Raw genomic sequence first — 12,967 nt, 5'->3', positions numbered from 1 at the left:
GAATCAAACAAAATCATCCTACAAGAAATCTATGCAAAATAAGTTTTTAAATTCAGCGTGGGTGTCTTGCTTTTGAAGCGGCAAGCTTTGTTTTAAGAGCAAAAAAAAAAAAGAGAGAGAGAGAGAGCTAAAGCTCTTCCTTCCAAGGTCAAGCAGATGTGGGATCCCAAGAACAGATAAAGGAGGGTGCAGATCTGAAAACAATTACCTGAAGATCATTCGGAGCAGATCCCGCATCAACTACAGGGCTGAAATTTAAAATAATAGGGAAAGTAAATTATTTAATTTCAAGTTCTTACCACTAAATAATTATTCTTCCAACATTAAAATAAAATGTAGTGGTTGCCTTTAAAAAAAAAAAACAGGTACTTTCTATAGTCCACAGTCCACAACTACTGACATAATTAATCATCAATCATGCCCAAACCCGAGGTTTAGGATGCTCATTGTTGTAACATAGTCCTATTTGATTAGCTTTTGAAACTAGAAGGACCATGTATATAATTATAAATCACACTTGAGTATATATTTGATGTTGCGGTGAAATATTTTTTTATTTAAAATATATTAAAATAATTTTTTTAGATATTTTTAAATGGATTATTTTTTTATATTTGACACTATTATAAAAAGTAGATTAGAAAATATTTTTTAATATTGGATATATATACCTTGAAAGATAAGTTGAAAATTAACTTTAATGTTTTAATTTTTTTAAATTTATTAAAAAAATAAAATAAAATTAGATAGATGAAACAATTAAAAGATAATAAAATTAAAAAAAATTAATCTCATAAATTATTTCAAATAACATGAATAACAATAAAAAGAATGGAAACCAAATCTAATAAATAAAAAATTTACTTAAAAAAATAATAAAAAAATAATGATCAAAGTTGATATAAAAATCACATTAAATTCTAAAAGATAAAACTCAAAAATAAATGCAAATAAATATAAAAATAAAAAAAATAAGAATCAAATTTAATATAATCAATAAATAATAAGATATTTTTAAGCTTTTTATAACTTTTAATTAGTATATTTCTCTAGGCTAAAAAAATATTTTCTAGAAATTAATCTAAATTTTTCTTTGAAATTATTTTTTTATTAAGTAGTTTTTTAATAATAAAAAATTATGAAAAAGTTTTAAAATAATTATTTTTAAAAAATCTATTTTTTATGAAACATACCAGCCTTAAAAGAAAAACCTTTTTGCCTTTATTCCATGTATATTTCTCCGACCTTTAAAACAAAGAAAAACAATTATTTTTTTTATAAATAATTTTCTCTCTTGGACAAATTGTAAGATTATAAACCTAATAGAATGGGTATATAAATATATTTGAGGAGAAATAAAAATCCATTATTTTTTTCTTTAATAAATTATTTTTTATTAAAAAATCATAACTTTTCAATACAAGGAATTGATTTTGTAATGTTTCTTTCCCTAAACAATGAATGTTTTCAAAGCACGGTTTTTTGTTTTTCAAATATATGGGCATATATTGTAAACCATAATTTTATGAAATTTTATTGTTCATGAATTTTTGAAAATATTAATTATATAATTAATATTAAATTTTTGTAATTAAAAAGATTTCAAACCTATGAAATATAAAACAAAAGCCTCTTATTTTCGATTAAAAAGATATAAAGAGGAGGAGATTGGCCTAAACCCGTCCCTAACCCCTAAAAGCCACCAAAAAGTAGGCTTTGTTTGTACATGTTTTTAGTATAGGGAGTAATCTAACTAACCACTTAAACTTGGAGGACTTCACGCATCCTCAGCGCTACAGAGTATACCTTGTTGCGGTAACACTGTAACAGTAACCCCTCTCAAAAAAAAACGAAAAGCACACCTAAACCAATTTTTTTTTTCTTAAAAAAAAAAAAACAGATCTTAGCGCTCATTTCTTGTGATTTGAGTGCTTATATTATATTTTCCCTGATCTTCTGGATTTGTCTGCGAGTGATTGAAATCAGCGGCCATGGTTTCAACGAACAAGCTCAAATCCGTCGATTTTTACAGGTCCGATCGATCTCCATTTCTTCAAAGATTTCGCTTTATATTATGAATCTGGAAGTGTTAAATATCTATATCTATATTTTATTTAGCTCAAGAATGAAGTTTGTTAATGTAGTAAATCAAGTATGTGTATGTGTTGATTTTTCAGGAAAATTCCTAGAGATTTGACGGAGGCATCGTTATCAGGTGCAGGATTATCGATAGTAGCTGCCCTAGCTATGGTGTTTTTGTTTGGAATGGTATGTAGCTTCTTCTCTACCGCTTTTTCAGTACTAAATACGCAGATTACTGCTGCGTTTTAATGATTATTTTGATGTGCAGGAACTTAATAATTATTTAACGGTCAACACCTCTACATCTGTGATTGTTGACAATAGTTCTGATGGAGAGTTCTTACGTATTGATTTCAATCTTAGGTAATTTTATGCCTTTTATTTTTCATTATTTAAATCTTGCCTATGCCATGTTTCACTCTCTGCATAGGAATTCTTTCCATTGAATTAAGGTTGTTTGGATTGAGCATATGATTGTTTCATTTTAAGCTGAGGTCTAGAAGAGTATTATTATTTTGGGATTTATCCCTCGTACAAATGCATAGCAGGAGTTGCCTCGCTGCATTTGGCGCACAGTAGATAAGCAGGATGAGTATCAGTTCCTCGACCTATGGTGAAGATGTTTTTTGTTTTTCAATAAGTAGAGGGGAGTTGGTATTATGTGCATAGCTGATTACAGTGTCCGGACATGGTGATACCCAGGCCTTGGTATCTTGTTAATGTAGTGTTTAGCTTTTAGGATTTTGTCAGGATTTGTGATGTTAGGCTGCAGTTGTTGTCCAAGTGGCAATTTTTTTTTCCAACTTCTTTTGTTTCAGTTTCATCAAAGAGGTCTGGTTTTATATTGCCCCTCATATGCTTAACTTTGAACTTGACCTATCGGTGTGAACCTAGTTTCGATTGTCAATCTGTTTTTGTTTCCTCTTCAAAGCTTTTAGGTTTGTGGCTGATTTTTTTCGCTGTAATGCTTTTGTTTCCTCTTCAAAGCTTCAAACCTCTAATGATGCTGTAATGCTTTTCCTGTGTAAATTTCTTGGCTTTACATAACTGTTAATCTTGTGTTAAACTAGCTGACAGATAAATTTTCTTTTTAATTGTAGCTTTCCTTCACTCTCATGTGAATTTGCATCGGTTGACGTGAGTGATGTGTTAGGAACTGTAAGTTTTTTCTATCTACTGTTGTGTTTCTTCAATTTAGTTTTATGAAAATGATTATTTATTTTTTTTAAAAAGGCTTTTTTATAAATTATTGTTCATTTTGTGTAAGTGACTTGGTTGTTGACAGGTGATAGCTGCCCAAGACTTGAGAAATTATGGTTCTCAGTTTTTAGATGGGTGATAAGCTGGAAATATATAAAAAAAAAGAAAGAAAAAAGAACAGAAGTAGGTGCCTTTGGTTTAGTAGGATTTCATTGAAAAGTAAAATAAATTGACCAAGATGTCCAGAAAGCTATCCTCACATGTGAGTGGAATAATGGAAATTTCTAGAGATAATAATTATTATTCCTCTCGTACTCCAAGATAAATTAGAATGCCATTTTTGCTTTGCCTCTTCTTTTTTTCCTTCTATTTAGGGTTCAGGTGCAATTTTCTTCTCGACAATTTTCCCCTATTTTTTTAAGTTTGATGTTCACTGCATGCTTGCATTGTACAATATGGTGAAATATCCTTGAAATTATTGAGCTTGGTGTGCGCCTTTGTGGTTTATGATCTCTACTGACAATTTATTTTCTGAACGCATTATTCTGGACTGGCCTGAAAGTTTACATTCTTTTTTCCAGAACAGGTTGAATATAACAAAAACAATCCACAAATTCTCAATTGATCATGATTTGAAGCCCACTGGATCTGAGTTTCACTCTGGACCAGTTTTGCATCACATCAATCACGGAGATGAAGTTCATGAAGAAGGCAGTGAAGGTTCTGTATCACTCAAAGCTCATAATTTTGATCAATACTCGCATCAGTAAGTTGCCAAATTTCTATTTTCAGATATTTGTTAGGTTTTGAATTTGGAAGATTTTCTTGTGGTGATTTTAGCGATACCTTTGATTGACTTATATGGTGTACTTTCTTCTCAGGTATCCAATTTTAGTTGTCAATTTTTATGCTCCTTGGTGCTACTGGAGTAATCGCCTGGTAATTTTACAATGTCTATTTATTGCTTAAAGTTTAGTTTGAATATTGGGATAGAAGACCATTTGGGCTATCAGATTAATAGATTGCACATTGTTTATGATTTTTGCAATGATACAGCTTCTGAACTTAATTTTTACAAGCAATACTCTGCATATTTAGGTCTAGGTGTATTTGAAATTGTCCAATGAGCAATGTCATGTGATCTTAGTGTCAGGAGACTGCTCTTTGATGTTACTGAGAGATAGGAACTTATAGATTCATGATAATAAGCTCATACTCTAGGCATTTTGTGACTTTGAATGTCTTGATAAAATCATCTAAGGGTTTCGAATTTTTTGTCTTATTGTTTGTTGTTGAATAACTACTCAGTTATACCTGGCAAAATCAAATTGAACCCATCCTGCATAAACACAATGATGACTGGTGGACTCAGTGTTTTGCTTTCTTCTTTGCTGACTTTTTTCTCTTGTTTCAGAAACCTTCATGGGAAAAGGCAGCTAAAATAATAAGAGAAAGGTGTTTTTCTTTCCTACTTTTACATTTTCTTTTCTCCCTGAAAATATAGACAGAGCCTTCATTTGAAGTAAATTGTTCCTTGATTCGGCATTATGCTATTTAACTCCCACAATGTACATACATTTTATCAGGTATGATCCGGAAATAGATGGGCGGATTCTGTTGGCTAAGGTTGACTGCACTGAAGAAGGTGATCTATGTAGGAGGTATTTTCTAGATCAATGTTTCCTGACTTGTAATTTGATTTCCTTTGGTGAGACAAAGTGGTAATGGGTTTAGCATTTGGGGATAGCATTTCTATTCTGATAATGTAGCTAATAGATTTTGAAATTCATGATGCACTTCTAGTTTAGTGTGTATGAAAAACGCTGCATTGCTGTAATGTGTTGAAAGATTTCTTCCAACTCAATATTAATTACTGTCTGTTTAGCTTCACTGTAGTTCATGGGTTTGCTTCTGCTTTCTCTTTTACCCTTGTTGTAGGGTATAGTTTCCTAAGTTGATTTTTTCTTAATGTAAGTATTTTTCCATGAATTTTCAGGAATCACATACAAGGGTATCCATCAATTCGTATTTTCCGTAAAGGAAGTGATCTTCGGTAATATATTTTCATCTATACTCTTTGTATGCTGTTGATGATTATCTTTCACTCATGTTGGATGTTTTCTTGGTGCATTTTTATTTTTAAGGCAATTGGAATGCATATTTGCTCTTTAAATTTACCATTTGAGGTAAATCTATTTTTGTAAACTTCCGTATTCTCTTCTGTTTAGTTAGGAGACTTTCTTTCTTTCTTTCTTTTTTGTAAGGAAAATTGGATTTGAAATGCGGAAATAGGGGCTGGCTTCTATATGGACATGAGTATATGCAAGAAACTAAACAAACTAAAATCATTAAAATTGACAAAACCCTGGAAAGAAATATGAATAAAAAATCAAAAGGTGCACACGACAAGAAATGATGATGACCTATCTCTTTAGCAAGCACATAGATATCTTGAGATTTTGAGATGCTTTGATACAGTCTTAGATATGAGATTGACTTGTAATCATTTGAAGATTGTCTCTAATTTGTTTGGTCTTCCTTGGTTTTGAAAAGTGAATGTGAGGTGGAAATAATTAGGTAGACTAAGACTCGAAGTGGTGTGTCTTGCATTCAAATTAACTTTTTTTGTTTTGTTGGGTACAACATCTGTACATGTCAATTTAATTATCTACTATCCTTGACTTAGTTTTTGATGCCCTGTTTTGAAGTCTTCCCTCAATTTCATATACTTGGTGACCAACACCAATTCCTTCTCAAAATTTAACCTTCTTTAAATCAGTCAAGTTCAAATTTCCTAATCAAGTTCTGCTACGTCCAAAATGCAACACTATAAAGATTGTCATATATAATAATCTAAGAAACGAAATATCAGAACAAAAATGGAGGGTGGAAGGAATATATTCCTTTTTGTAGTTTCAGGTCCCCCCAACATTCTCAATCTTCGCAGCATTTTTTAACACCTAAGAAAAGGCTTCTTACAGCAATAGATGTCAACTTCTGCTTTGATTTATTGCTGAATACAACATTATTGTGTCCTATCCTTTTCCTTTCTTTAATATCTGGCTTTGTATTACTGCTTTGTTGGCCAACTTTGGTATCGGGCATTTTCAACTGTCACAGGGATGACCATGGACACCATGACCATGAATCTTATTATGGAGATCGAGATACAGACAGCCTGGTTAAGGTATGAACACTTCTCTTTTTCCTATTTTAACGTGCAAACTTGGGTTGTTCATGATAATTGATGCAAACCTGGCATACTTTCTATTATCCCTTGCAGACAATGGAAGGTTTGGTTGCACCTATTGCAATGGAATCTCAAAGGCATGCTTTGGAGCATAAAACTGAAAATGCAACAGAGCATGTTAAAAGACCAGCTCCTTCAGCCGGAGGATGTAGAATTGAAGGATATGTGCGTGTAAAGAAGGTAAACCTCCCATTCTGTGTGGAAATCAATGGGATAGACCCTATGGTTGCTTGTAGATATGCTGCATTTTAGTTGATGATGTACATGATCAAAATTAGTAAACAAAATAACAGATCAATAGTCATTCAGCCATCCTCAGATTCTCACAATATTGTGGTCATTTTGTCGGTCTCGAAATGGATCCTAAAGGAAATATTCGGCATTACTTTTGATAAGTTCTTGGGTTTTAAAGTTGAGCTGTAATGTGCTCTGCAGGTTCCAGGCAACCTCGTGATCTCAGCTCGCTCAGGAGCCCATTCGTTTGATTCTGCGCAAATGAACTTGTCACATGTCATATCCCATTTCTCGTTTGGTATGAAGGTTTTGCCCAGGGTAATGAGTGACGTGAAGCGTTTGATACCTCACATTGGTCGAAGTCATGACAAGTTGAATGGCCGATCATTTATTAATCATCGTGATGTAGGGGCTAATGTCACTGTAAGTTGTCTCTTGCAAGTGGTCCTCTAGGTTCATTATTTTATTTGTTTCTGTAATGCTTACTGCATGCTTGGCCATAACCACTCAGCATTTCAATGTGCTGTAGTTTGACATCTCAACTGCACTAACAACATTTACATGCATGGGGACAGGATGGGCATAGAATGTAGATTCCTAATTTTTCTTCATATGAATGCATGAATGTGCATGAATATACCATGGACCCACAATATGAAATTATTCATTTAGGATTTCTTCTTGGACCACAACCATTTTAAATGTAAAAATGGTGAAGAGAATGCAGGTCCTAAGCAGGAGTTTTGTCAGTGTGAGCCAGTGATGGTTGATGGATTAAACGTGCTTGTTCTTTGTCATGTTAATCATGGTTGTTGCTATCAGTATATGTTTAAAATAGGACATTGATTGTTCATGTTTGAGATAAATTCATTGTTGTGCCTGATCATAAAATCTCGAACCGCCGTGTCCTGTAGGCTGATGAATGGATATATAATACTAGACAATGAGATAACCTTGCAATTTAAGGATATCTTAACATTCAATTTCTATAACATGGCAATTGCAGATAGAGCAGCCGTGTCCTGTAGGCTGATGAATGGATATATAATACTAGACAATGAGATAACCTTGCAATTTAAGGATATCTTAACATTCAATTTCTATAACATGGCAATTGCAGATAGAGCATTATCTCCAAGTTGTTAAAACTGAGGTGGTTACAAGAAGATATTCAGCTGAGCACAAATTAATAGAGGAGTACGAATATACAGCTCATAGCAGTTTGGCACAAACTGTCTACATGCCAACTGCAAAATTCCATTTTGAGCTCTCTCCCATGCAGGTTCAGTCATAAATTAAAAAAATTGATTCTTCGTTCTCTTTTATTATTATTGGACTGGAAGATTATTCTGTGTTTTCTCTGCTTTTGATCTCCCATTTGTTTCTGACACTATTTTTTGTTGTACTTCTGATATCAGGTTTTGATCACTGAAAATCCCAAGTCTTTTTCGCATTTTATCACCAACGTCTGTGCCATAATTGGAGGTGTCTTCACGGTTCGTATTTAAATTTGTGTTTCTTTAGTCTTTTATCTCCAGCCACAAGCAGATGCAGTTTCTGATAGTTTTTCTCTGTGTTTCAGGTGGCTGGTATATTGGATTCAATTTTGCACAACACATTTAGAATGATGAAAAAAGTAGAACTCGGCAAAAATTTTTGATAGGAAGATGAAATTTGATGTATAAACTCTGTTCTGATACTCCTTATTTAGCAAGGATTTGATTAGAACAATTACGGTATTTACCTGGTTTTGAATTGTTATAAGCTATTCTAATTGCTAATACAAGAAATTTTTCATCGCTCTCTGCAACTCCAACCTAGGCTGTTTGACTGCTTGTTCTTTCGTTTTCTTCTTCTTCTTCTAGTTGAGGAATGGATGCCCCTTGAAACAAGAGTCTGTTTCAATTGCATGTGTCCATGATCAAGCACAATGGATATTGGCCCTGCAGCCCTCCCCCTCTTTCCTCACCACCTCGCCGAAAATGGGAATCATGTGGCTTTTACAAGAGTCTGTTTCAATTGCATGTGTTCATTCATTTGTTTTCCAGTGCGGGAACTGGGATATTGCTATTGCTCCAGGCTGGAAGTGCTCTATTTACCACTGGTATGTGATGGGAGAGCAGAACAAAATTTTCCAAATTTCTGGCATCCACACCGTGAAGATTTTATTTATTGCGTTCTATACAATAATGTTACATGAAATAATCCCCCCCCCCCCCCCCCTCTTCCCCCCCCGCCTCGTCGAAAATTTGAAGTCGCTGAGCTCAAGGCAAGAAAATCATAGAGAAGGCCAGGGGGATAAAAAGGGAAAAAAAATGGAACAGGGTCAAAAAAAGAAAAAGAAAAAAGAGGACATCCAATACTTGTTCTGAGCTCAAGGCAAGAAAATCATAGAGAAAGCCACGGGGGTAAAAAGGAAAAAAAATGGAACAGGGTCAAAAAAAAAAGGAAGGAAATCCTATACTTGTCCGGATAATTTTCCTCCTAAAACCATAAGATTAGAGATGAAGCAAAGAATGCTCCCATGGAACCAAAGAAACTCACGAACAATGAAGAAGCTGAGTTTGGTGGCACACCAGCGGGAGCTGGAGTTGGGTTTATGTTGTCTATTCCTGCGGGAGCGGGAGGAGTCTCAACGGTGCTAGGTGTAGGAGCTGGGACCATGTCAGAGTAACCCAGAGATGGAGAAGGAGCTGCGGTGGTTTGGTTTGTGTTAGCAGAATGATTGCTTGATCTGTCTGCTAAAACGACCACCGCCAACTTCTCATCCTTGAGACAGTTATCTTTGTTTCCACTGATGAAGTAGTGAGGTCCGGAATGGTTGAATGTGAAGACAGTCTTAGGGTCTTTGAATGCTGCAATGGGATTCTTTGTGGTGCAATTTTTATAGTCCCCCTCGCTTACTTGAAGCACCGAGTCTTGGCTAGGATCATAAGCAAACACTGCAACAACCGAGAAGAAACAACTTCAGTTATCGTTAGGAATATGTTGACAAAATACTAAGATTTTGTACATGTTCTGTCGGAAGATGAAATCTTGGGACAAAAGGTCAACTTACAGAGGGAGTCTCCGATCTGAAATCGGGTATGTTCAGCCCAATCGTTGTAGTAGCTCTTCGAACTGGAACTGGTATTATCGGGCACGGTCCAACCTTTCGAACCTCCCCCGACTGGATATTGAAATGCATTGTTCTTCTGTATCAAGAGCAAGAAACACAAGAGCCCCAAAACATGAAAGACTTTGTTTTGGTAACTGATGCTGGCCATTGAAAAACAATAAATGAGATGTAGAGCAAGTGAAGTGTTGTCTTTCACCCAAAATCTAAAATCTCAGTCCTAGATGAAGTTGAGCTGTGACAAGGATGGTGTTATGTTCGGGGTTTTTGTAGGCCAAGTTGCATGAACTTTACAAGCTGTGGCAGAGAAGCTTTTTTCTACTTTTTCATATTCTCATTTCTTGGGATTTCTTTGATGCCAGTGCAAAGGATATATTTCACTCTTCTAAGCAGTGTTTAGCATAATACTTTACTTTGACTGTTATCAAGAATATTCATGACTTCTGCATTGGGTAAAGCTAATGACATCTAATACACTATTAACATGTCTGTTACCACTATAAGATATAATACATCTATGAGCTCATCTTGAACCATTAACTTCCTTGATTAAACAACTCTGATATGCTAGTTTCTTTTCTTCTTCTCAGGCACAGAAGAGCTCTGGATGGCTTAAATTTCGCTTGGAGATATCAAGTTCTCTCTGTTTATGTTTCAGAAATGGAATATCATACAGGTTGCATTTGAGCTGAGTTAGAAGTTTCTACTTAATGTGATGCAGTTGTTTGCCAATTTTTTCTTTCGAATATTAACATGATAGATAATGTTAATAACTAGTGTCTTTTTCAAATGATAGATAAAACTCCTGATGAATTTAAACATGTATGCTTTCACATTTTTATCAGGATCGATTACAACAAAAAGGGAGCCATTAATGGTTCTGGTTGACAATTTTGAGGTATGAACTTTTCTCTGGTCAAATGCTGGGGTTTTGCAGTGTCCATTTAGGTGACTAGAATATGACTGGTTTTACTTGAATAATAAAGATTATTTTAAATTTTTTTTTTATTAATGTTTATATAAATGAAATTAGATATAGGTCTAGCGGTCTTCATGACACAAATAAAAAACCTAAAAAATCATAATATTATTTTTTTGTGTTTGCAAGACTTACTGATATTTTTTTTCCATCTTACTTGCTCTTTTTGTAACTCTTATCTTTAGAGAAGGATCTTATTAGATCATAAAAGATATTCTTATATCGAGAAAATATAATTAATGACAGTTTTACACACTCCTCAAGTAGTAATAGTTTGTTTTTGTTCATTATATCTTCAATTTTTGCAACGGCCAATAAGCTGAGGTGCCATTACTGAAACAAAGATCTTCCTCTTTGGCACCTCCAGCATGAGGAAACAAGCTCAAAACAGAAGAACATGATTTTAAAAGAGCACTTCATCATTTTCGAATCATGCTTGATCTTCTGGCCTTGTACAGAGCTCTTCAAGGCAAAAAAATTAGTATAAAAGGGATCGAGCTAGCTTGTTAATGTAGTAGCCAAATAGGACATGCAAAAATAGTCCACGGGAAGTAGCAAACGGGAAGATTTGGTTAGAAGCAATGAAGAAACTTGTGCACACAGTAATTATAATAAGAATGACAGAAATTTACAGAAATCGATGTTGGTGGGATAGTGCCAAGCTAGAGGTAATTTCCATGAAGTTTCTTGGTATTTTCTTGATTGTAAACAAGTACGTTATGGGGGGTTTATTATTAAGACAAAATGGGTGCGTTGATAGGCCGATTACACATCTATAAGAGAAAAACTATGTTAGCGCTATGCAGTGGTTTAGATTAATTTTTTCTTAATATAAAAAAATAAAAAGGCGTCATTGATGTTAGCGCTATGCAGTGGTTTAGATTAATTTTATCTTAATATAAAAAAATAAAAAGGCGTTATTGATGTTATTTTTTTTGCAGTAAAAACATGAATTCATATTAGACACTATATTCTTTAGATATTAACTTAGAGATATATTAAATGATATATTTTAAAAAATAATATTAAAATGATAATATATTATATATTATATATATTCAAGTTAATCTTAACTTATAACCTATAAAATTTTTGGTATATATCATAACATTATGATAATCCAATAAAAAATAAATTAAATAAATAATAAAATATAATTCTCAATAAATTTATTGTCAAATAAAAATTACAAATTAAAAAAAAATATCAAGAAGAATGACTTGGAATATTCCGGATCAAAATTTAGAAGATTTTCATGAATAATACTAACTAAATGTAAATATACAAGATTTTTTTCTAAATCAACCCCATGTATTTAGATTTAACTTGTAATATGCTCATGTTACCCTACAAGTTAGCTAATAATATTTTAAATGGTATAATCTAAATAATTGAATTATGCATGTTTGAAGTGGTGGCATTATCATCTGAGATAATTTGAGCGCTAATATTTATATAAAACATCAGGTAAAAGTTATAGGAGCTATTATGCACGCTTCGAAAGTGTCAATTTACATATTTAAAGACACATAAGAAGATAATTGTTTTTATCTACAAAGAAAAGAATTGGAAGTGTTCTTCATTCTTTTACTAGATCCCTATTATACTATACCTTTTAAAAGGTACGAGAAAAATACTATACAAGTATTGTAAGCATAAATTTATTATACTTTTGATTATATTATAAATATAGAGTGTTTGTATTGTAGTTGACACTATAGCGCTCTAAGAGCGTTGTCTTTTTTATTTTTTAGTTAAAAAATATTATTGGGTATGACTCTATATCTAGACTCAAGAAAAAAATACTATGCATATACTTTATATATAGAGTGTTTGTATTATGGACCACACTGTAGATATATAGTACTGTTTGCATTATGGAAAACATTGGAGTATCAAGGGGCATTGTCTTTGTTGTTTTTTAGTTAAAAAGTGTTGTTAAGTCTAACTTGACCATCACCTAATGCTACTGGGTCTGAATCCGCAATCAAACCCATGAATATTAGGTCTAGTTGGGCAGCCCTACCCAAGGATATTGGATGTGGCTCTATAACCATACCTAAGTTTTCTTCCATAAGCTATTGAATCTAGCTTGGTAACCGAATTC

General features: G+C 33.2%; 2 protein-coding genes and 1 long non-coding RNA gene across 3 annotated transcripts; 2 read left to right on the top strand and 1 right to left on the bottom strand.

Annotated features, from left to right (window-relative positions):
• The first annotated feature begins 1,829 nt into the window (after positions 1-1,829).
• On the top strand, positions 1,830-8,576 carry LOC105115899 (protein disulfide-isomerase 5-4-like). The gene is made up of 15 exons (XM_011012968.1): positions 1,830-2,032; positions 2,178-2,268; positions 2,351-2,445; positions 3,183-3,240; positions 3,864-4,048; positions 4,164-4,221; positions 4,697-4,737; positions 4,869-4,943; positions 5,279-5,335; positions 6,403-6,469; positions 6,566-6,712; positions 6,968-7,189; positions 7,887-8,048; positions 8,185-8,262; positions 8,349-8,576. The coding sequence occupies exons 1-15, from the start codon at positions 1,992-1,994 to the stop codon at positions 8,424-8,426; spliced, it is 1,455 nt and encodes a 484-aa protein (XP_011011270.1). The 5' UTR covers positions 1,830-1,991; the 3' UTR covers positions 8,427-8,576.
• Positions 8,577-9,139: 563 nt separating this feature from the next.
• Positions 9,140-10,131, bottom strand: LOC105115898 (early nodulin-like protein 3). The gene is made up of 2 exons (XM_011012967.1): positions 9,825-10,131; positions 9,140-9,708 (listed from the first exon to the last, which is right to left on the bottom strand). The coding sequence occupies exons 1-2, from the start codon at positions 10,030-10,032 to the stop codon at positions 9,251-9,253; spliced, it is 666 nt and encodes a 221-aa protein (XP_011011269.1). The 5' UTR covers positions 10,033-10,131; the 3' UTR covers positions 9,140-9,250.
• Positions 10,132-10,404: 273 nt separating this feature from the next.
• LOC105115897 (uncharacterized) lies at positions 10,405-11,497 on the top strand. Its single transcript, XR_840412.1, has 2 exons — positions 10,405-10,779; positions 11,228-11,497. It is a non-coding gene; the product is annotated as an uncharacterized LOC105115897 (long non-coding RNA).
• Positions 11,498-12,967: the final 1,470 nt, after the last annotated feature.

Source organism: Populus euphratica, unplaced genomic scaffold (assembly GCF_000495115.2).
Source record: "Populus euphratica unplaced genomic scaffold, PopEup_1.0 scaffold799.1, whole genome shotgun sequence".
Classification (NCBI taxonomy): Eukaryota; Viridiplantae; Streptophyta; class Magnoliopsida; order Malpighiales; family Salicaceae; genus Populus; species Populus euphratica.
The sequence above is the reverse complement of the archived record's forward strand: the minus strand, read 5'-3'. Positions and strand labels throughout refer to the sequence as shown.